Source organism: Python bivittatus, unplaced genomic scaffold (genome assembly GCF_059951505.1).
Source record: "Python bivittatus isolate LINGU-HERP-01145 unplaced genomic scaffold, Pbiv_v1 ctg000350_np1212, whole genome shotgun sequence".
Lineage (NCBI taxonomy): Eukaryota > Metazoa > Chordata > Lepidosauria > Squamata > Pythonidae > Python > Python bivittatus.
The window spans coordinates 19354755-19377496 of record NW_028277074.1 but is presented as its reverse complement, the minus strand read 5'-3'; the positions used below and the strand labels follow the sequence as shown (position 1 = coordinate 19377496).

Below are 22742 nucleotides of genomic sequence, written 5' to 3'. Positions count from 1 at the left end.
GACATAGATAAATGGCAGTCCAAGAATTCTATAATGTTTAAAAATGTCCTTCAGCATATTATAGGAACAAAAAAAACTGCCTCTCAAAGGCCAGGATTCAGCAATAATGAACTCATTTGGATGAACCAAAAAGGTGGTTCTTGCTATTACAATATGTGTCCACCATTTTCCCCACCAGGAAGTCCTCGCCCTAATTATTATTATCTGTGTCAAGAAGAACTGTCAAGGGAAAAAAATCTAAAATAAAAAACCTTGAAAAACTGTAGAGTCAAACAATGTACAACTGCCATGCTGCAGAAACAATAAATTGGCACCATAAGACAAATTTTGAATGGATGTAATCCTCCTTATTGGGAAACCTAGATTCACATTCTGAGCTGTTTTTGGTAATTTCCTGCATTTCTCAGCTCCTCAGGTCTCTATGTACAACTTCCTATTTGCTACCCTGCAATGTATTTTTCACTGACAGCTGGCAACCAGGTAGTGCTATGGGCTTCTGTACTTTAAGATACAGAATAGAGGGATATCCTAGGAAGATCAAATATTCTTTCCTAAAACTAGAGCTCAGCCCAGGAACACCTTATGTTGAACTTTGGTTCCCAATGTTCTGAAAAGGGAGAAGGGCAGGAAAAAGTAACTACAACCTATGACTGTCTGTCCTGGGCCAAAAGCTTTTGGAATGAGGCCTGCTTTTCTGAAAAATTAAGAAAACACCATTATCTTTATAACTGAGCTACAATATGTCTCAGTGATTACAGCTTCTGATCAAATTTTCCAAGGCATTTTTTAATGCCTCCAAAGGAACACAGAATGTAGTGGGGTAATTACATAGCATTTGGACATATGGCACAGCCAGACCGCTGCATTAAAGTGATGTCCATCATCCTTCAGCATGCAGAAAGGTATGTTGGCATGAAATTTGCTGCACTGATTGCCATGCTCTAATCAGGGCAAATCAAGGGAAGTGATTGGTAAATTTCCCCAGTTTTATTTTCCCATCTTCCAAACATCACCTGTGGCAGGGAAACAACCACCAATCTTTCTGCCTAAGGTGAGGTGGAACTGAGTTGGGTAAGTATAAGAGAAAGCTTAGCCACAGGTCACAGATGTGAAGAAGATGCACTATGAGGCTACTTCTGAACATGTCTTTAATGCTCTTCTAAAATGCTAAAGCCATGCCCCAAAATAACCGAGATGGCAAGTTGCAGGTTTGAAGGAGGACATGGGGTAAAACAGGAGAGATCAATCCATAGTGAGCAAGGGAATGGCAATACCAATGGTGACAGAATCAACCACACAGCTGTTAAAACCTAACTTTCTTTTCTCATTTGAATCAACCAATGCAGCATGCAGGACAAGCACACTTCAAGAAAGCACTGCTTTGTTTGTTTCTTTTAACAAAGGTCTAGCACTTTTTCAAAAGAGGTCTAAACTCTTGTTTATAAAGCGTCCATATAAGATCTGAAAAGGGCACTGGAAAGTCCCAGTCAAGCATTAGATGGGCAGATGTTTCTGACAAAGTCAGTTCCCTGGTCTCTCCCCCATACCAAGCTAAAATGACCATGGAGAGCAGATCTCAGTGATCAGAGAGGCAGGGGAGTGCCCACAGCAGTCTAAACTGGCCAGTAGGAACTGGGCAGATCTCAGTATGACCACATCAGCAATAAGACTGTTGATGAAGCATGCTAGATTATATCCATGGCAAAAACTGTGTCATGAGAAGAGGAAAGGCACAATTTTTAAAATTGGAACAGCTATAGGCAACTTTAAGATGCTTCAGCTGTGGGCTGGGGATAAGATAAATGCCATTGGGACATGGCATTTTTTAAAAAAAATGCCAGAGCTCATTCATATTATAGTCAGGGAGACTTGAGGATGAGCCATAATCTCCAGAGATGTGAAGATGCAAAGTGGGAGTTTGTATCTTCAGCAGGATCCTGAAATGAGTAGAAATCTACTCTATCTACATTCTTTAGCTCTCTCTGTACATAGGAAGAGTGTGCAGTTGCCCCTCTTAAAGGGGCTTGCTATTACTTGTAGGAACTGCATAGCAGGAAGAAATACAGCAGGTGAATCTTCCCTACCACCCTGAACTGCCCAGCCTCACAGATTAATTTCCTTGGTTTTTATATAGCTGATCAAGCCAAAACAAAACGGCTTGGGAAGAAAGGAAGAGAAGAGGCACCCTCTTCCTGGGGCGACCTATCTCCTTTCTTTTCAGTTTTTACCACCTGATGCTCTCGCAGGCAGAGAGAAGGGCTGCTTGATACAGATAGATACACATCTATAGGCATAAACGCGTAAGCTTCCAGCCAGGCGCGCTTCCTTTTCTCTTAGCTCTGGCAGTTATGGGGAACGAAGCAACTCAGTCACGGAGTGGGACTGGCCTGTAACTCCACTTAGAAAGCCTCCGAGGAGATTCTGCATGACCGTCGACTCTGAGGGGACCTGCCTTGGGCGGTGCGCGCTTGTTCGTCATATCGTTCAAATGACTGAGCTCCTTAAGTGCTACTTTCGCGACCTTTTATTGATCCCTCGAGGACCCGCGCGCAGGGGGAGGAGGAGTACACGCGCGCTTCTGCCTCCACCTTTCGCAGCCACAGGCTCGACACAAGCGCAGCCACCACCACACACGTTTTGGTCCAAGCCTCCCGTTGACCGCGGCGTCCCGTTGACACGCGGGGCCTGTTTTGGGCTTTTTACAGTAGCTTTCGCGGCGGCGCGCAAGCCAATTCCAGGAGCCCCGCGGGTTGGAGCCGCGCCCTGATTAATACCGGAAAGCGCTCTGATTGGGTGGCGTCCTCCCCTATGCAAAAGAGCTGAGGGAATGACATTCCTCCGGACTCTCTTACTGTAACAGCAAATTCATTTCCAGTCATCTCCATTCATAGGGCCAGAAGGCGCGAGGGAGAGGGAGAGGGAGGAGGGGGAGCCAGGCTTTCTTCAGATCAGCATGAGCAAACAAACAGCGCCTCGCAGAAGGTCACCCACAGCTGGAGAGACTGGCCTGTACAGGCAGCAGCCCTCGGGAAAGCTTGCCGTTGGAGTCTGGTGAACACGTGAACACTTTTTCTGCTTTGGGGACGCGTATCCCGCCGGGAGCAAGCTCTGGTGTTTGGCCGATTCGTATTTCGGGGGGGCTTGTTTTGCTTTTGGCTGCGGAACGGCGTTTTGTGTTGACTGACTGTCGCGGGCGCTGCTGGCCCTGTTTGGGAGAAGAAACTCGACTGGGCAGACTTTCACCACTCAGCCTCGTGTTGACGAGCTATTTGTGAAGTTGAAGGAGAGAGCGCGAAGGGAGGACGGAGAAATGAGGGAAAAGCCAACGGCGGTCCCGAAACCAGAGCTCCACCTGCCTGTGGTTAAACCATAGCGGAGAAGCCGGCCCCTGTGGGTGAATTGGAGGAATATTGCTTCAGATATTTTCCCCCAGAGTTGGCAGTGAGTCACGCAGCGGCCACAGAGTGTTGGGTGACTTCAGACGCGTGTCTTCTAAAGTTGCTGCGAACATTAACCACAGAAGGAACCCACAACCCAACCAGCAACTCCAACCCAAAGGGGTTTCTCTCCCTCCCTCCCCCCGGGCGCGTTTCAGATTATTGGCACACGACATCCGAGGACTTGTACAAGAGTCTTTTGAATTCACGCAGCCTCCCTAAGTAATTTAGTCAAAGCATTGCGAAACCGGGACAGCAAGACTTAAGAGCAACGCGAGGCACACCACTGACACTGGGGTTCAAGGCTGCTCTGGCAGCGGGAAAAAGGGCGCTGCAGGAGAACGTTAATGGAGTTCTGTTCTGTTTAAATTCTCTATAGAATCAGCTGTAAATATTTGATGAAGTACACTATATAATGCTGTGGTAGCCGGTTGACCTTTGAAAACCTCAGCTCACGTCCTTTGCAGCCTGTTTCCCTAGTTTCTTTTAAACTGCTTTTCTTCCTCCTCCATGTTTGCGAGAAGAGACTGATGCGTTGATCTGAATTCTAGACAGCCTTTAGGCGCAGCGGGAGGGGAAGAATGTGATCTTCGAAAAATGATAGGAAATTAACTACTGAAAAGTTTAGGTCCTTCCCTCCTTTCGTCTGTGTGTGTGCGTGGTGGGGGGTGTTTTGTTTTGAACATTTCCTCTGCTCAAAACGTCTCTCAGTGTGTGGGATTCGGAAGGACCTTTGATTTTAATAACACTGGTAATTCCCCAAGGGGGTGGAGAGGAGAGAAACTTGTCCACATCTATAAGGCCGTTTTTAAAGAGCACACATAGATTTCCAGAGAAGAGCGGCCTGAAACTGGATGCTTGGGTTAATTCTGGCAGGACCAGGAGGCGCGGCGTTCCCCTGCTCTGTCCAACTGGTCCAAATTCACTCCTGGACTGGCTTCACTTCAGTGGTCCCTTTTGCACCGGGGCCCTAAGCCTCTTTCTTTGTATGTGGGTCGCCCAAGAGCCGCCGGCTGAAGAGTTGCGCTCGTATCGCTTTATCCGAAGCCCTCTGAGGACCCTTTTCACTCAAAAGGCTTGTTGTGATGCGTATCCCCGTAGATACCAGCACCAGCCGCCGCTTCACGCCGCCCTCCACCACTCTGAGCCCGGGCAAGATGAGCGACACGCTGCCGCTGGTCGGCCCAGAGAATGGCAGCAGCGCCCTGGTGGGGAAGCTGAGAAACGCAGATCGCAGCATGGTGGATGTCTTAGCCGATCATCCGGGCGAACTGGTCCGCACCGACAGCCCCAACTTCCTCTGCTCTGTCCTGCCGACCCACTGGAGATGCAACAAGACTCTGCCGATCGCCTTCAAGGTAGGAAGACGGGAGACAAGGAATGGGGGGGGGGGGATGTTGCGGGGGAAGGGTCAGCTATACAGATATAACTACGGTCTCAGATTGCTGGCAGGACGATTTTTCTGTCGCCTGTTGCAACCGACAGCCAATCTCCCAACTTATTCAGGAAGATATAGTAATACTGAGAGAAGATTCCAAATGAGTCCTCAATAACTTTAAAGTTGCAGCCAAGTCATTTATGAGTGCTTATTCACAAGCAAGATCCACTGATATCAACGGGGCTTATTCCTACAGCTGTCATCAGTTTTGCAACCTAAAAGTTTAAGTTGCTGTTCTGAGTTTCATCACTGACTTTTATTCATTTGCACTCCAGCATTTGTGAAATGGGCTAGATGGGGGGGCGGGGGGTAAGAAAGGGCAGCAAAAAGAATTAGTCAGACCTTTTGATTTCTTTCAATAGGTCTTATTCCCAAGGCATCTGTTCCCTTTCGTGCATGTAGATAAGTGCTGTGGAAATTGATGAGATTTACCAACAAATGTGTAAGCATTCACACCCAGTAAAGCAATCCCAAGAATATTTTGTGAAATAAATCCTACTCAGTTCAGTGAGACTGCTTCCTCATAAGGGAAACAAACTTTGCAGCTTTACAGCACAACCTTATGCATGGGTTTTTTTCAGAATAAACTGCAGTTTCCAGTGTACTTTAAGGTTTCTGAGCTCCAGACTATATTGAGAGTATGTTTCCAACACAATAGGGTTACTTCCACACACAGGGTTGCATTCCAATTTCACATAGTGCCATTACAATCTGCACCAAGGATAGATTTTCTCTTACTGCTTTGAAATTTAGACCTGGACTGATCCAGTCTACTGTAAAACAAATGTTTCCGTTTGTTTTAAACTTTATAAGGCAGCAGCATATACTCTGAACTTTATCTCTTCATGGTCAACAAAATCAGTGTAACCTTATGAAGATGCACTTTTGCTTAAGAACATAAGTGCCTGGAGGGGTGCTACCCAACCCCACTTAGTCCTGAATTAATTGCAAGCATCCCAACAATCGGCAGACCTTGAAGAGACCATGGCAATTGGCCAATGGAGGATTACAGTCTTTCTACCTACCCTTGACACATCAGAGAAAGGGTTCCTGCCTTCTATCATCCAACACTTACATTTTCAGCCTAAACAACCTGACCTTGAGACCATAATTCCTCTATCCAAAGCAGACAATATTTGGAAGCAATCACTGGGTTCAGTGGGGTTTCCTGCTACATCAGTACCTTCAGGGATAACAGTCAGCCACCAGCACAACAGGAGGGATCAAAAGATTTCATGCCAAGAGGTTCTTGGACAGCAAGGAATATCATATATAACTAAGTATCTTGGAAAATAGTTCAAGGGAAGGTGGATCAGGTATCTTTTTACAGTCAAAAGGGTTCCCTACCCTTCCTTCAGCTGACAATGACATCAAAATGGATTGAATTACTATCTCCAACTCCAAGATTGTTAAATAGAAAAACTGGGATCTATAGCTGATTCTCACACATAAGTTCTTTTATCTTAATATCTATGACAGTCTTGCAAATGGAGTAGTAACTGCAACACAGTTGTCCACATGCCTTTTGTGTATCTCAGTCCTAGACAGACTTGTGGGTTCTAAAAGCAGATCAGATCTCCCATAATCAATCTGAAGACTATTAAATTAAAATCTCCAGGTCTTAATTGGAAATTTATAAGTCCCTTACAAAGTAATTTTCAAAAGCTGAGTGAAATGTGTTCCTAAATATGTTAACATTTTTTTTTTTAACTGTAGTAAGCAGTTAGTATTAAATCCTCTTATTTCATATACCAGAACGTTGGTCTCCTCCATCCCTGCTCAGATATCAGAGTAAGAGGAAAAAGTTCACTTTAGAAGTACTCCGCCTCCAGAGCTGCACTTCATTCACAGCTCAGTCTATGACCCTAGCCTATATCAACTTGGAGAAAGCCCCAATTTAGACATAATTACTTTGGGAAAACAGGTATACGTCCAAAGGCAAAATGTACACAGTAGCACTAATAAAGAATATTAGTGCTTGGACTGTGAAAATTACAAGGCTTTTGATTGATGTTAGGATCCAATTCCACCAAAGGGAGCAGAAAGAGAGCATGTTTTTCTGCATCTTGAATTTGTAACAAACAAATGAAACAATCAACACCCACTCCTTCCAAATGCCCATCTATAAAAATATCCGAGAATAACATCCCAAATTTGGGGAGTGTCTAGTATTTGGAGTTTGGTTAAGCCTAAAACACCAAGACTTCTTGTAACGGAAGTCGCACCTCCCTTGGTGGGTTCCCAAAGCGATTAATACTCAGTTCCACCGTGCAGGGATCCTAGTTTGTTCGTTTTAATTCGGCAAGTGGACTGTGGTCTAAACTTTAGACTGAGGCAACCCTCAAGGGACTTTATTCTAGGGTTCAAAAATAAATGTCCAGTAATTTCAATATGTTGACAGATGTTTCACAAAGCTTCTAGGTGCAGGAATGAAAAAGGGAATACTGTACTGAATAACAATTCAAAAAGAATTGCTGACAGCGTTTTAATTCTGATACCTGCAAGTCCACGTGGACATCGTGTAAACTGGCACCGATCTCCTAGGCACTAAAAATACACGCGCCTAAGCAGTGGCCCATCAAAGCATTAAACAGAACCTTCTCAGATGAATAAGGTAGTTAATAAATCCAACGTGCCTGGACAAATCCAGCAGAGGGGCTTACTTTACAAAAGATTAAATGCATCAGAAAAGCGTCCTAGCTTTCTCCAAAATAACCAATTTAACCTTTGCAGTCGTTCGCTATTCTTTGACTCCGAAGGGTTGCTTTGGGGGCTATGGATTTCTCGGCCTCCTCCTGAAAAGCAGAAAGGCGAGCCTAACAAGCGAAAAACGTGCCCAGATCCGGCGCACTTCGGCTTAAAAACATCCCGCCAATCATTTCAGGGGCCCACACCTGTTGATAAGTATTTTATTAGTGGGACAACCTTCTCTTGCATGAGCCCTTCCCCACCCCTTCCTTCAGTAAAGGGAGACTCCTCCGGTTTCTTGCCTTTTGTCTTAATCACGTTTTTCCCATTACTTGGAACCAGGCGCTTCACGCATTCAAGGCCTGCGCCTTGTTCGCCTTTCCCCCGATTCCCACTTGCTGTATGTGTGTGTCAGTCTCAGCCGTGCCCTCGCACATTTTTCTGGAGTGCTAACTTTTCCTGTCATCGTGCTTATAAGCAGGCTGCAAGTGCTTGGAAAGAAACAGGCGCTACTTGAGCCCGTTAATTGGCCAGGAAGCATCTTCTCCCCACCTCTCCCGCTGTTGTTTTCCTTTTGAAATGTCTTAGGTGGGTTAGTTTTTTTGGTTGCCCGAAAAAGCTCTTCCCACTTTTTCGCGATCGTGGCTCAAACAGATATCCCTTTGTCTTTAAGGGCAAACTGTTTAATGGCCACGGGCGACCGGACAGGGTAGAATGGGGCCTGAATGATTGCAACACGTGTAAGCTGTACCCCAATCTTGCTAGGATGGATTTTAGACTGTGTGGTAAAGGCAGAATGCTGTGTGGCCTTTTTCCTTGCAACCTGACATGTGATCTCTGTAAATTCTTGCTCTGCACCTCGGGAGTAGTAAGTCACGTTGTCTTAGATGGAAGAGTCTTGATTTTCCTTCAATGAGAAATGCAAGCCGCTGTCTCCCAAAACTGATTATTTTCCCCTTTAATCACCAATGCAATCTTACGTGGCCATTAAAGTAAAGTCATGAAGGAGCTACTTGGTTAGAAGGCTGGCATGTATTCATCAAATGTTTCACAAAACCTTTCCATTCCAAAAGGCTCTTAAAAGGCAAGGATCACCTCTCCACCCCCACCCCACCCCACCAACTTTGGCTACGCTTCAATTTTCTCACTTCCCTACCGGCTGACAGCCACCAGAATGTGCTTCCTCTTTTTTTTCTTCAAATTTGAGCACAGCTCTTAAATAGTCACTATCTTTTAGCTCGATTGCCTGCCTGGATTTTTTTTAAGCAGTAGCTAAAGTGAGCAGATGTTCGATTCCATTTCTTCAAGTTTCTTGTTCTCCAACCAGCCCACCTATGAAACACAGCATCAAACCTACTTTAATTATTTCTTTTAAATAACAACTTTGTTAGGAAATGCATTAGTGCATGTGTTTACGTCTTTGCCATATGACAACTGCAGAAAGACCCCCATGAGAGGAGGCAGAGTATGGGGTAAGAACAGATTGTAGATGCAATTCTGTATATTTCTTTTAGAAGTAAATCCACTGAAGAGAACTGTTTTCATTCTGAAAACTAACTGGATGAGGTTGGATGAAGGGATGCATTAAAGGCAAATATTTAAAACCTTATAGAGTTCAGAGTTAGTTAACAAGTACTGTTTCTAGTTTCTCATTTTGCATATAATGGCATAGTTTTTTATTCAGCCCCTGGTAAAAATGCCAAGGCCAATGAATGCCTTAGAAAAGACTATACTTGTTATTATTCCTAATAGTAACTCCTTCATAGAGTCATAACCAAATACTTTACCAAAAGTGGGTGGATGGGGAATTGCCAGAAGTATCTGAACTATTTGGGGAAGAAATTAGTGATGTGAAATTATTATTTCAAAAACTTGGGTCCATAAGAGTTTACTTTTTGCAATTGTTTTGCTGCAAATTCACAATCTATTATTTAAAAAAAAATTCTAGCAAAATAAAATATTCAATTAGTTTTGCTTATAAAACTGTCAGATAAGTTTTCTGACAGGTTTATTATTTACTACATTGTCTTTGATAACAACATAGTTGTATCCCACAAAGTTACTTTTCCCCAAACTTCCTAAAGGAAAAACTTAATATTCCAATCTTTAATTCATTTTCTTGGATGTAAATAGCTTTGCTTTCCATATAATTTATTCTAAGCAAATGTGTTTAGGTTTACAGCCTTATCCACTAGCCTTCACTATATTTATTTGAGAGGAAGTCTCAATGTTGCAACACGATTTGTAACTAATGTTTTGCATGGTAATTCCAAAAAACTAATAAATTTGGAAGGAATACATCAGTCTTGATTTTCTGGCCTATGAATTGGACAGTGTACAATCTTATTCAGTATGTGGCAACTTTGGTAGTTGCTGCAGCTGACTTTCTGTTCTTCCACTGTATCTTTAAAATGCAAAATTACTCTTATTTTTGAGTAAGAAAAATACAGAGCACGGAAATAATTTGGGTTAAAAAAACCTTTAAATCTGACTGTTTAGATTTAATTGTACCATGCGTCATATTGTCAGGAACAGAACTCTGTTAATCTGCCAAAATTGCTTGATAAATTCAGGATTCAGAAATGATATTCTTCAAAATAAATGATGTATAAATAAAATGAGGGGAAAAAATAAAATGGACTCATTGATATTTTATAAATAATAACTGCATTTTGGAGAAGGTAGTAATCCAGCCTTCTTTTTTTTTTTTTTTTTCCTCTGATGAATGGATTAGTAGGTTTTCAAAGTGCTGTTGCTTTAAACTGCTAATATTCCATCCAGTTTGCATAAAATCCATTTTTATAAACTCAGCAGTTCAAATGCTAACTATCTCCAGTCAGCAAGTTCTAGCTTATCTGTTTAGTCTGTTTTATAATGTAAATGTTTGTGTTCTTTGACTCTTTTACAGGCTTTACTTACCAGTCATTTTCTCCTAGGCCTACAGATCTTTTCTTATTGTTTTTGCTAAGGTCTTACTAGAAATTTTTGCACCTTGTAGTAAACATGGAGAGTTTAACAAATATAAGGCAGAAACATGTTTGTGTTTGAAGTTTTTAAAACCTACAACACACATATACCCAGAGTTAATTAATATTTCTCTAGAATCTTTTCCCTTTCATTTGAAATATTGTGCTGAATTTACTTAGTTTAACTGTAATTTATTTCACTACTGAAAAAATAAAATATTGCATCTTGAGGAGTATTGCTGGGAAACCCAATTAATGTGATGTTGTCTGACATGGCCCTGAATTCTTTATGCTAGAAATATTTAAAAGCTTCAGAAAGAAAAGCTCCAAATCTGATAATAACAATAACATTATATTAAATTTATATGCTGCCTGACTTCCAGCCACTCTGTGCAGTTTACAAATCTTCTGGCATGCTTGGATCAGGCTGAAGATTTAGAATATTTAATTCAAGGTGATTTATTGTATGAGAATGATGAGAGGAAGAAACTTTAGATAATTAAATCAAGTTGTGGATAGTATGCTTTTTCCATTTCTATAGCTTCAACCTCAAAATGACTGAGCTTTACACACTATATACAGGTAGAGTTGAATCAGAAGAATTATAGTATTCTTAAGTAGTCTTCAATCCTAAACAGATGCTCCTATTGCTCCCAGTCAGCACGGTCCTGCTGATTGCAGATGACAGAAGCTATAGTGAACAATTCTGAGGTTGTCTTGGAATTTGTCTGCCATCATTTTCCTCTCTAACATTTGTCTGCTTTCTGAATTTCACACGAATATTTTATTATCTTCAATGTGTTAAAAAGAAATGAAGATAAAAGAGTAGAACCAAGTGAATGTGAAAAGATAAATAGATTGTGGCTTGCTGTTGATGGAAGATGAGAAAATATTTGTAAAACCGCCCAGAATCACTGGGAGTCATCTACATTTAATAAATTGTTAATTATTATTGTTGGTCACATAGTCAGCCAGATGTTTAGACTGGATTTGGCATTTTTATCCACCTATCGAGTCCTTCCCAAGGACCTGGGATAGGCAGATGTTGCTGTTTGATAGCGTTAAAGGTATCGTTGCAGGATGTAGGCTGTTCCAAGTGAAGCTGCCTTTTGCAATTGACTGATGGTGATTTTGTCAATGCCGATGGTCTTCAAGTGGAACTCCACATGTTTTGGAATTGCATCCAGGTGCCTATTACTCTTGGTACTATCTTTGCTTTCTTTTGCCACAGTCATCCTATTTCTATTTACAGGTCTTTGTATTTTGTGATTTTCTCCAGTTCTTTCTCTTCTATTCTGCTGGCTCCAGGTATTACAATGTCCATTATCCAGACTTTTTTGGATGATGATGATGATGATTTGATTGGGTAGAGGTCTGAAGTAAGTGGAAATTTCAACATAAATGTGCTTTCAGTAGAAAGGAAAAATGAGAGGTTACAGATTAGTCAGAACACATGGTGAAGAGGAGAATGTGATGTTATGCACAAAAGAACGTTTTTGGATTTTGGGAGTCAGAAGACTTCCCATGTTTTGGTTCTACACTGTAATCATTTATGTTGTAGTAAATTTTATTGATTTCTACTAGGCTGACTTCAATACAGTACAATTGGTCATGATTCAGGTAGAATATAAATGGAGTAAAGTGAACTATCAGCACTTGATGCTGGTCTACAGCTGTAATAAATTTTAACTACTGTAACTCTCAGAAGTAGCAATGGGATAATAGAACACTTTGGAGCAGTGTTGTCCAAACTTGGCCACTTTAAGATGAGTGGACTTCAACTCCCAGAATTCCCCAGCCAGCATGGCTGGCTGGGGAATTCTGGGAGTTGAAGTCCACTCATCTTAAAGTGGCCAAGTTTGGACAACACTGCTTTGGAGGAAGACAGTGACAAAAGTAAAGATTAAAGGACATAGCATAAATGGAAGGGCATATGGCTGAACACCATGTTAGGATAAATTATAAAGGAAGTGGTTACATAAATTAAATCAGTATAAAGGTGATTATTGTTACACCAAGATATGTATAAGACTATTTATAATCAAACATAACAAACATAAGTGAAAATACAAACTTCCCCTATCATATCTAGAGGAAATATAGAGTGAAGCCAGTGGAGTTACACTTTGATAAAAAAAAATTAACATCATTATCAAGCTAATATAGTTGCAGTAGCATCTTCTGTAAGCAAATATGACAATCTCCTTATGACAGCTCATTGCAGTTTGTATGGCATGCATGTACTACATTTTTAATAGTAAAAATCTTTAAAGTTGTTATTCTGCTTGCCTCATAGAACAGATTACTGTGATTTCTACTGGCTGAACATTCACATAAAATAAAATTAGGATGTTTTAAAGCATGGTTAATTGGATATGTCTTAGAGCTTGGCTCATATACAACACTAAACCATGATGATTGGAATTGTACATTGTGCTTAGGCAAAGGCAAACAAATCCCATTAAAACAGCATTATGTGAGCACCAGGGCTTTGTGTAGTTTAGAAAATAGGACAGAATGATGTGCAGAATTCCTTCAGAAAATCTAACTGCAGTGACAAAAAGTGTGTGGAAAATAACATGTCTGATTGTGAAGTGAGAGTTGTGATTTTAATTTATGATATTGCCTGCAATCATTGAGAAATTCCTTTGATTACTAGTCAGGAAACAAAAGGAGAAATACAGTAACATTATCTTCTTTGCATTTGGCAATGTTCAAAGCCACTTTCATTTGTATGGATGTGGGCTTCGTCTTGCTTAGAAGAAACTAATTGAAAATCAGGGGTTTTACTCTAAATGTACTTAAGATGTGGTGGCTCCAACTCAGTAATTACATAGTAAGGATATTTATTTATTTGAATAGATGTATTTATTTATATTGATTTATATAAATTGGGAGTACATAGTAAGGATGCTACATCCAGAAGAGAGTACAATCTGCCGTATCACAGAAAAATAGTATGTTAATTAATCTCTTGTAGCTCAAAGTCCTTTCAGGATGCCATATTGAGTAATTTGTATGGTTCATGTCTTGCTTGTTTGTACATTCTCCAACCATTTCTGTGCAGCATTTGCACAAAACTGTTGGCATGGATTTTTATTTTTATTTTTTTTGCTGGCCTCATTGTAGTTAGTGTATGTGTGAGATCCCTTTCATCACTGCAGATTCGTAACAGTTTGGGATTGTGTTCTGTTCTGCTAAATTAGCCTATGCATTTGCTATTTTTTTAAACAAATAACATTTTTTAAACAAATAATATTTATTTATTTAGTAGTTTGAATTAAGTTTTGGTCAGTCAGTCTGGAGTACAGTTGAAATCTGTGGCTGGGTCCCCAACGTTGTACTAAACATTTATGTGATTGGTTTATTTTTGGCTTAGTGTGATGCACAGTCCTGCTAATTATGACTTAACAGTAGGTATGAAATGGGCCATTTGACTGGTTCAACAAACTGGTGTAAAAAAAAAATTAGCTTAACATAAATGTGAATATAATCATGAGGTGTTAGCCATAATTTAAATCATGTTTCAGTTGGTCCTAAATGGAGTTAGCTTGGTTAAATTCTCCTGCATCATTGTTTATTTAGTTTGTACAATGTGATTCCAATCCCAATTCATTTTCATTTTTTAAATAGTTTATCCACTCACATTATTTAACAGTAACTCAGTATTTTTTTCACTTACTTTTTTAGGTGGTGGCATTAGGAGATGTCCCTGATGGGACTTTGGTCACAGTTATGGCTGGGAATGATGAAAACTACTCTGCAGAACTCAGAAATGCTACTGCTGCCATGAAGAATCAAGTAGCAAGATTCAACGATCTAAGATTTGTGGGTAGAAGTGGAAGAGGTATGAAGTTTTTTATTCAAAATCAAATATTAGCTTTAAAAAATCTTCAGACCCTCTATTCATAGAGCCTTTTGTTGCTGGTGTCAGGCCACTTAATTTTTTTGTCACTTCTCTTCAGTAGAATTATATTTGAGGATTTCAGCATTTATGAGGCTGGTAGAATTATTGTAGATTAATATAGCATATTTATCATTTCTGCATTTCAAAATATGCATCTACAGTATGGGGAAAGGTTACTGGGCAGGTTAAATAATAAAACATTGATAATTAAAATATGGTGATGGCTGAAAATAGCAAATTTAGACATTTGAATTGAGCTGTTCAGTGCTTCTGAGCTCCAAAAGTGCTTTGGAGCATAAACATAGCACCTGTCTAACACACAGGATAGCAACTGCATGGTCTTGGGAAAATATAAAAGCTGCTTTAAGGTGTTGCAAGTGAGGGCTATATATGCATTACTGCATACTCTGGAACAACTTCTGGAGATCAAATCTATTCAACAAACTGGTATAAAAAAATCTGGCTTAATATATCTCTTAAGACTAAATTTCATATTAACTATATTAGTATTGGCTGCCTTCAGACAGAAAACATTCTGCAATTTGTTTACATTAATTATCCTGAAGTGTCCCAACAAGAATTTAGCATACATTTTATTGTATTACTATAGATGTATCTGAGTCATTCCAAAGATGTGGAGTTAAGAGAATACATAATGGTTGATTGGCACCTTATCTTAAATATATTGACTTAGATATGTTATCATTGATTTCTATGGATCCTGTTTCCAGGTACGCATACAAGCTTAATGCATGGTGTCACTTGGGTCTGGATTCAGACTTAGAAAAAACTCATTGAATCAATGGGACTTATTTTAGTCATCATTAACTTGTTTCAGTCAGTCTCTTCTAGCTAGGACAATGCCTAGTGATGACCCTTGTATTTTATGTATACATTGTTTTGTGTATGTGTGTGTATGTATGAGAGAGCTGAAATTAACAATGTAGGTTTCCTCTTCAATAAATAATTGGGCTGTTGTGTTTAACTTTTGAACAAGGCCACATTTGAACAGTTTATAGAATTGTTTAAGTTATTCTTGTTTATGTTATATTTGGAATTAATGGCTCTGATGGAGCTGGATTGATTCATTTTAAATATAATCTGACTGTTCTCATGGGTATTTTATCTTCTAACATTTTTTCTTATATACAGTATTTTTTATTACAGTAAATTAGTGAGAGTCCATAGTTGAACTGGACAGGTATGAATGTGTTTAATAAATGAATCATAAAGTTGTATTAGCCATTTAGGCTATCAACACAAACCCCTTCTCAGTGCATAAATCCAAATTAAAGTATGTATGATAGATGCCTATCTTGGTTCTGCTTGAACACATCCAATGAAGCCTACCACTTTTTGAGGTAATTGAGTCCAATATTGAACATTTTCTATTGTTACAATTTTTTTTTTCTAACATTCAGTAGAATTTCTTCTTCTTGTAACCTTAATCCATTATTCAGTGTCCTGCAGTTTGGAACAATAGCCAACAGGTGTTCATGTATGCATTCTCTTGGACAAGTTTACACATACAACTAAACTATAATAACAATTCTGGAGAATACATGGGCCCAGACATTACCACTTAATGTTATGCGTAAACTAGGTAATTGTGGTTTCATGTGGTAGAGAAGCAGGTATGCAACCCATCCAGTGTATAGTAGGTAACATAAGATCAATTTGGATAGCCTAACCCATTTTAAGAACAAACTTTCTCCTAAAACCAGATATTCAAGTGACAAAATATTTTATGTTCAATACATACAGTGATGGTAGAAAGCCAGTTTGATATAGTGGTCCAAATACAGGAGTAGGAGTGGAGAAATCTGAGTTCTAGTCTTGCCTTATGCATCAAAGCCAGCTGAGTGATTTGGGGCCAGCTACACACTCTCAGCCTAAGAAGAAGCCAATGGCAAACCAGTTCTGAAAATGTTGCCAAGAAATTGCATGGACTTGTTTGTATAGTCACCAGGAGTCACGATTGACTTGAAGGTAATATATATATATATATATATATATATATATATATATATATACACACACACACACACACACACACACACACATACACATACACACACACACACACTGGTGGTGTATACCTGCTTCTCTCTCAACTGAAAAATATTTTGTTGTTGTTGAATGCATCACTTGATCTCATGCTAGGAAAGCTGGAACTACATATGTGACCAAAAGAAAAAAAATGTCTCCTAGCTACAAGTATAAGTTGTGAGACTACATAGCTAGGCTATTCCTGCTTCTTGCTAGTGAAACTCATTTTATTGAATTGGGATTAACCCTTTGATTTCTCTATAGATGACTTTAATTTTTCAAGCAGCTTCATATTTGTATACATTTTCCCTGAGATTTCTTTTCTGAAATGCACTGGTTGCTTTTTAGCTGATATGCAGAAGCAGAAGGCTTTTAAATCTGGCTGCTTTTGTGAGATAATTGCTGGGAAGAAATATCTGCAATTGGAATTGTAGCTTGGTGATGCTAACGAATAATAATAATAGGGTAAAGCAGACAAAATTATACCCATTTACTGAAAACATGGGTGATGCTGTAATGTATAAAAGGATCAGTCATTAAACATGTTCAGTTGTTATATGAAAGGCTGCACCTTCTCAGTAAATGGAATTCTCATTATGATTCAGAGTGTTTAGAAAACATTTTTAAGATTTAAATGTAGAGCTGGCAAAGTGTTTGAGAAGCTAATAAAAGTAGGCCTGCACTTTGATAGCTGGCTCTGCATGTTAAACTAGAAATCATAATCTGTACAGTTGCTAACTTCAGTATTGCAAGCAATAGAAGCTGCTCAGAAGAAAATAAAAAGATGATTTTCCTAATTCCTTTCAGTAACTCTTTATACCGATGTCTTAAATACAAAAGCATGCATTCAAATAAAGATTGACTGTACTTGTCAACAGAAGTTTAAAGAAAAGATAATCTTGGGGAACATTTCATACTAACTATTTAGTTTGAAAGTTTAATTTCCATGGACGTTACCAATTTTGAGTGAGTGAGTAATATATGCTTTTGTTTATTCATACAGTTCTGAACTGTTTCCCAAAGGTGTGGTTGTTTGCATTAGGCTGTATGGTTTCTGGTATTCTTTTATTGCATTGGCTTAAAGTGTGGGGACCAGGTAGCTGCAACAAAGGTCACAAAACTTGAAAATTAACTCCTGGTAGAAGCATATGGTGCTTCTTTAAACATGAAGCTAGTACTTAGAAAGTAATAATATGAATAAACTGAATTTAAAACATGATCAAAAATGTGATCAAAAACAATTATACCTGATTTGTAATAGAAATTGACTAGCTTACCTGCCATGGTTCTATTTTTATATTAGATATTCTCTGTTGTTGTTTTTTCAAAGTCTGCTTCAAAGGTGATAATTTTCATGGAGTAGATGTTTCACCTGAATTTTGCTTAGACATTGTGAATATTCCTTTTTTTTTAAAAAAAAATCCTTTTTATGTATCAACAAGAGATGGAGTTACTCAATTTGCTTTAAGTTGTTTGCTATACAAAATGCAAGGGAGTGAAAGCAGGCAACTCCATACACAGGAGTGCTGCTGGCATGCAAGGTGCCCTTGTACATAAAAACATGTTTGAAATATTCTAGCTGCACACATGCACACTGAACCACCATTATAAATATTTTTTTACCTTGCTACTGGCATCCTCCTTCATGTGGTGCACAACAGTACACACCAGTGGTTTGCAACAGTCCTGTACTTATACTGTTCGTTAATATGTGTCCCATTAGCAATTTTCCTCCCCACACACATATACATACAGAATAATGCAGATGCATGTGGCATGTAATGAGTTACATCTAATTGGATAGCTAAAGTATGTTTGATTCAAATTAGGTTTTGAGGCAGATGCACATAAACATATCACAGTTCTCTGTTACTCCCACCATCACAGTGTCAGTGTCACTCTCCCTTGTTTCCAAAGGAAGAATTGTCTTTAATCTGTTGCAGTAGAGAACAAAATAAAAACCTGTGGCATTTTAAAGATTAATACATTTATTATCACATGTTCTGTGCAAGGCTTCATTATAACATTATTTATTCCACTGAAGCAATAATGGCCATAAAGCAAAGGTAATCTGCAGTTCTGCAACTCATTGCAGCTACTGGCCTAATTTCAAAAGCCTGTGCAAAATATCATTCTGTAATTGATCCATCTCTCTATCAGCAGAGGAAAGCCTTTATTTGGGGTTCTGCTCCTGCCCAACAGCAGGTAGCCCCCAACAGATTATCTCAGGGAGTGCAGGAAAAGAAGTTTCTGTCCCTGTGTTTAGAGCTCATTGATGTAAGTATAATTGGCTGTAGGATTATAGGTATAATGTTTTGGATGCCCACCCTATATTTTGGAAATGTTAGATTTTGCTTTATTCCATTTATCCTTTCATATTTTAGAAGAACCTCTATTCTCTATTAAATTGAAGACATGAAAATAGATCCTTGGAAACAAAGATACTACATGTGACAGTCTCGGCTTGGCTTCTAGAACAACGTAGCTCTTCTTAGATTGACAGGAGCAGTTCTCACCTTATTCAGCCCAGTAGTGGTAAAATCTGCCTTTCTAGCTGGTAGTTCTTGTCCCTAAGACCCTAAACATCAACTGGGAAGCCGGTACTGTAAATTCAATTTCAGCTGAATTTACCTTCAGACAGAAGTACTTACAATTTCACTTGTCATGTTTATTCTTTTTAAAGCTTGAAAGCTTAAATGTCTCTGTGCTTTTGAAAACTAAAAGTGTCTTTTACAGCACAACCTAGAAATGGCTAGAAATAAATCTAGGCACATGTAGTGGAGTCTGCTAAATACTTGTGAATAAGACTGCAGCTTTAACAGTACAGTCTTTAAGAAGTCTACTGAGATATAAATCCAGTTGGGGTCACTGGTACTTACTTTCAGGAAAGTGTGCATATTATTGCAGCCTTAACATTCCTCTTCTTTTTCACACTGTACAAAATAAAATATACATATATACCCATCATGCGATTCTTTTTTAGAATAAACAACACTATGTAACATGCAGAAAAGGAATAAGAAATGGTAAGCAAAAGAAATTAAGACATGGGGTAAGAAAAAAGGAAAAGAAATACAGATATATCTAGTTTAAACCAAAACCATCCACTACCCCTTTTCATGCTTTTCTACCCATGCTTGTTTTGATCATATCCATATATGGTGTCACCCATTGCCTTTTGTTTTTTCAAACTTTTCACCTCTCTCTTTTCAAAGATTGCATCAACTTCATCCAAAACATAACTGTTTGGGTTCCCCTTCTCAATCACACTCTTCCTTGAACAACTTGTTTTGTGATTCAATCTTCATTTATCATTTTTATATCACTAAGTCACTTCAACATACAGTACTTCTTTAGTGCTGGTCACTCACTTTTGTATTCAATTTGCTTTCATTCAACATCCATTCATTCTTTACCCTATCTCTTCTTGTTTTACCTCACACACTACTTAAACACCCCAGTCTTCCTACATCTTACCTACTTTTGTTTCCGTAGACATATAACAAAGTGGGCAGAAGTACAGTCTTCTACACAGCCACTTTCACTTTTTTTTTTTTGACAAGCATTGAGTATTCTTGCAGAAACATACTAACCACTGCTTTCGTTCCAGAATCTGCACTTATAATTTCTCCATATGTTTTCCCATCTTTAGTAGCCTTACAGTCAAGGGACATAAAATTATCTCCGTGCTCTATTTCTTTGTCATTTATGTGGGAATATGCAGCAATTCAGATCCAAAGGGGAAAAGGCTCTCTGGAGGGGGCATGGGAACACCTGCTTCACCTCTTAGCACCTATTTAAAGAAATCAGACCTTTTTCTGGCTTGCACAGAGTCATTGTACACTGTTGCTACTTCCTTAACTCAAACCTGTATTTTCCTGTCTACAAACCTAGAAAAAGGCATGGTTCCTTTAAGGAGATACCAACAATTACAGCAAGTAGACCCTCTCCAAAGCAAGACACCTCCAAAGCACCTTTTTGTTTTTCAATTTGAATTGTTGTACTCCCTACATTTATGTATAACTTCCAATTATTCACTCCAATTTTGTTGTCAAAAATAGTATCCTTGGTCGTCAATATATTAATTTTCCAATCTTGTGACATCATACAGTCTGTCTAATTTACTACTAACAACTTGACATGTCTGCATACAGAAGTATACATACATTCACATCCCCAGCAATCACACCTCTAGCATTGCCACAAGCATCATAAGTGAAAATAAAATGAAACATTACCTGTGTATTATGTAATCACCTGCGTATTATACCCCATTATATAAGAAGTCAACAACATACATGAATTATGATGAATAACTCCAGTATAAAGGAAGGTATAGAATCTGAGCTAAATGCCTATTTGGGATAGAAAATATTTTATTTTGTTTCTTTGTAGCATAATCCAAAGATGTGATATGCCTGGCTTTAGGTAATTAACATTGTGAGTTTTAGCCTTTGATGCCCATGAGCACATGTTAAAGGAGGGAGAATGAAATGTCCATATTCTCACTATAATTTGGGGGAAAAGGGTCAATCATTAGAGATTAATATGGAAGAGTTCATAGATATCCTTCAGTTGTAACATCTCAAATTATCCATATATGGTTTTTCTCCCAAAGTAGGAATTTGTGTATGTGTTTATACTACAGTATTTTTAATACACTTTTAGTCATCACCTTATGGAAAATAAAATGAACTGAACCCCTGTTTTTCTTCAGTTAACTAGAAGAGGATCAATCTCTGGCAGTACACTCTGTCTTTTGATAGTATGTTGGACAAAAATAGTGAGAAAATGAATGTGATGAGAAATATGAATTTAAGAATACAGCTTTACATGGCTATGCTAAAATAAATGATTATACTAAAATAAAAGCTGTCATGAAGTGAAAAGCAATTTTATGCATCCTGTATACATATTACATGAACATGCTTGAATAAAACAGGCAGAATGTTATTCTAGAATGGTGTGTCACCAGAGGCATGGCTGTGCTCAATAATTGGCTGAATTTGACAATTTAAATTGCATCCTATGTTTATAGCCAAAAGGTATTAAACCATTTCCAGAACTGAGTGTTTTTCCTGGTTCATGATTTCAAAACTTATACAGCATGCATCTTCATTGTTTAATAACATAATAATGTGCATTTGATTCTTATTGAAAAATTTAAATCCACTGCTCTGATTTGATTTATAATATGCTCTAGTAATCTCACAGTTTGATTATTCTAGTTATATTATGCCAGTTCTTTGTCATCTGCATTAATCTATTTCCAGAACCAATGAAAATAACTAGTATTAACCTTTCAAGCCCTAAACAGTTTGAAAGTTTTAGGGCCAGTCTACTTGAAGGCACCCCTCTTTTATATTTGCATATGTAGACCAGAAGGTTGTCTTCTGGGGCTTGTTTCATTTCCCCTCTGTATTTCATGTTTTTAAATTTTAGTTTGTCAAACATTCCAAGAAATTTGGGTGATCCAGAAAGATAAATAAGTAACACATTGATAAATATTAGATAATAGGAAATGTCCTTAACAATCAGTTGTGCATTTGTAAACAATAGTCCACACCTATAGTAGATACTGCTTCCTGCAGTAAAATAGGCCAAATATGAGATATCTATTTTATGTATTTATAGTTCCATATTGAGTACAGTTATATGCTGTTGTATTGATCTAAACAAATCAAGTCATGCCATTGCAAAACAGTCAGTACTCCTGTTCATTTGGGAATTCTGCCCATTGATGTTCTCCATACTTTAAATCTGCACAACAATTCAGAATTTTTCAAAAGTTAATCTTACCTGAAAGAGTAGTGGGTTAGTATATATTCCTTAATAAGTCCTGTTGGGCTTCTCCTACTAGGGAAAGTAGGAAAACTAAGCTGCAGAAGCACCATGGGTTGTTTTATCACCACATATGAATCAGTTTGGTATCCCTTCCCAAGGCAAAATTAGAAGCCTTGGATTATTCTTGGCATCCAAAGTTCTTGATTTGTTTTGGAGAGGTAAGCTAGGAATTCCAATTCACAGTAAACAGATCTTAGAAGACCCTTCCACTGTTTTTTTAATCATTCCCATTGGCAGCAAAAACCTAATGAGACTGTATAAGTGCATGTAACAGGATACAGTATATCCCAGAACTGCCAGAGGTCATCAAAAGGAGCAATCAGTGTGCCATTTCGGTATTGTGGCAAGGACTGCTGACTGAAAGGAGTCCCAATAATCCATTTCTTCCAGAGCTCTTCCAAACTGCAGATTAA

At 38.6% G+C, this 22742-nt stretch overlaps 1 protein-coding gene across 1 annotated transcript in view; it reads left to right on the top strand.

The window, feature by feature from the left end:
- Positions 1–2925: 2925 nt before the first annotated feature.
- Positions 2926–22742, top strand: part of RUNX1 (RUNX family transcription factor 1) — a 98393-nt gene continuing 78576 nt past the window's right edge. Inside the window, exons 1-2 of the mRNA XM_007420181.3 lie at positions 2926–4795; positions 14220–14376. Coding sequence (XP_007420243.1) covers positions 4523–4795; positions 14220–14376 — 430 coding nt within the window. The 5' untranslated portion in view covers positions 2926–4522. The remainder of the gene's footprint in view (positions 4796–14219; positions 14377–22742) is intronic.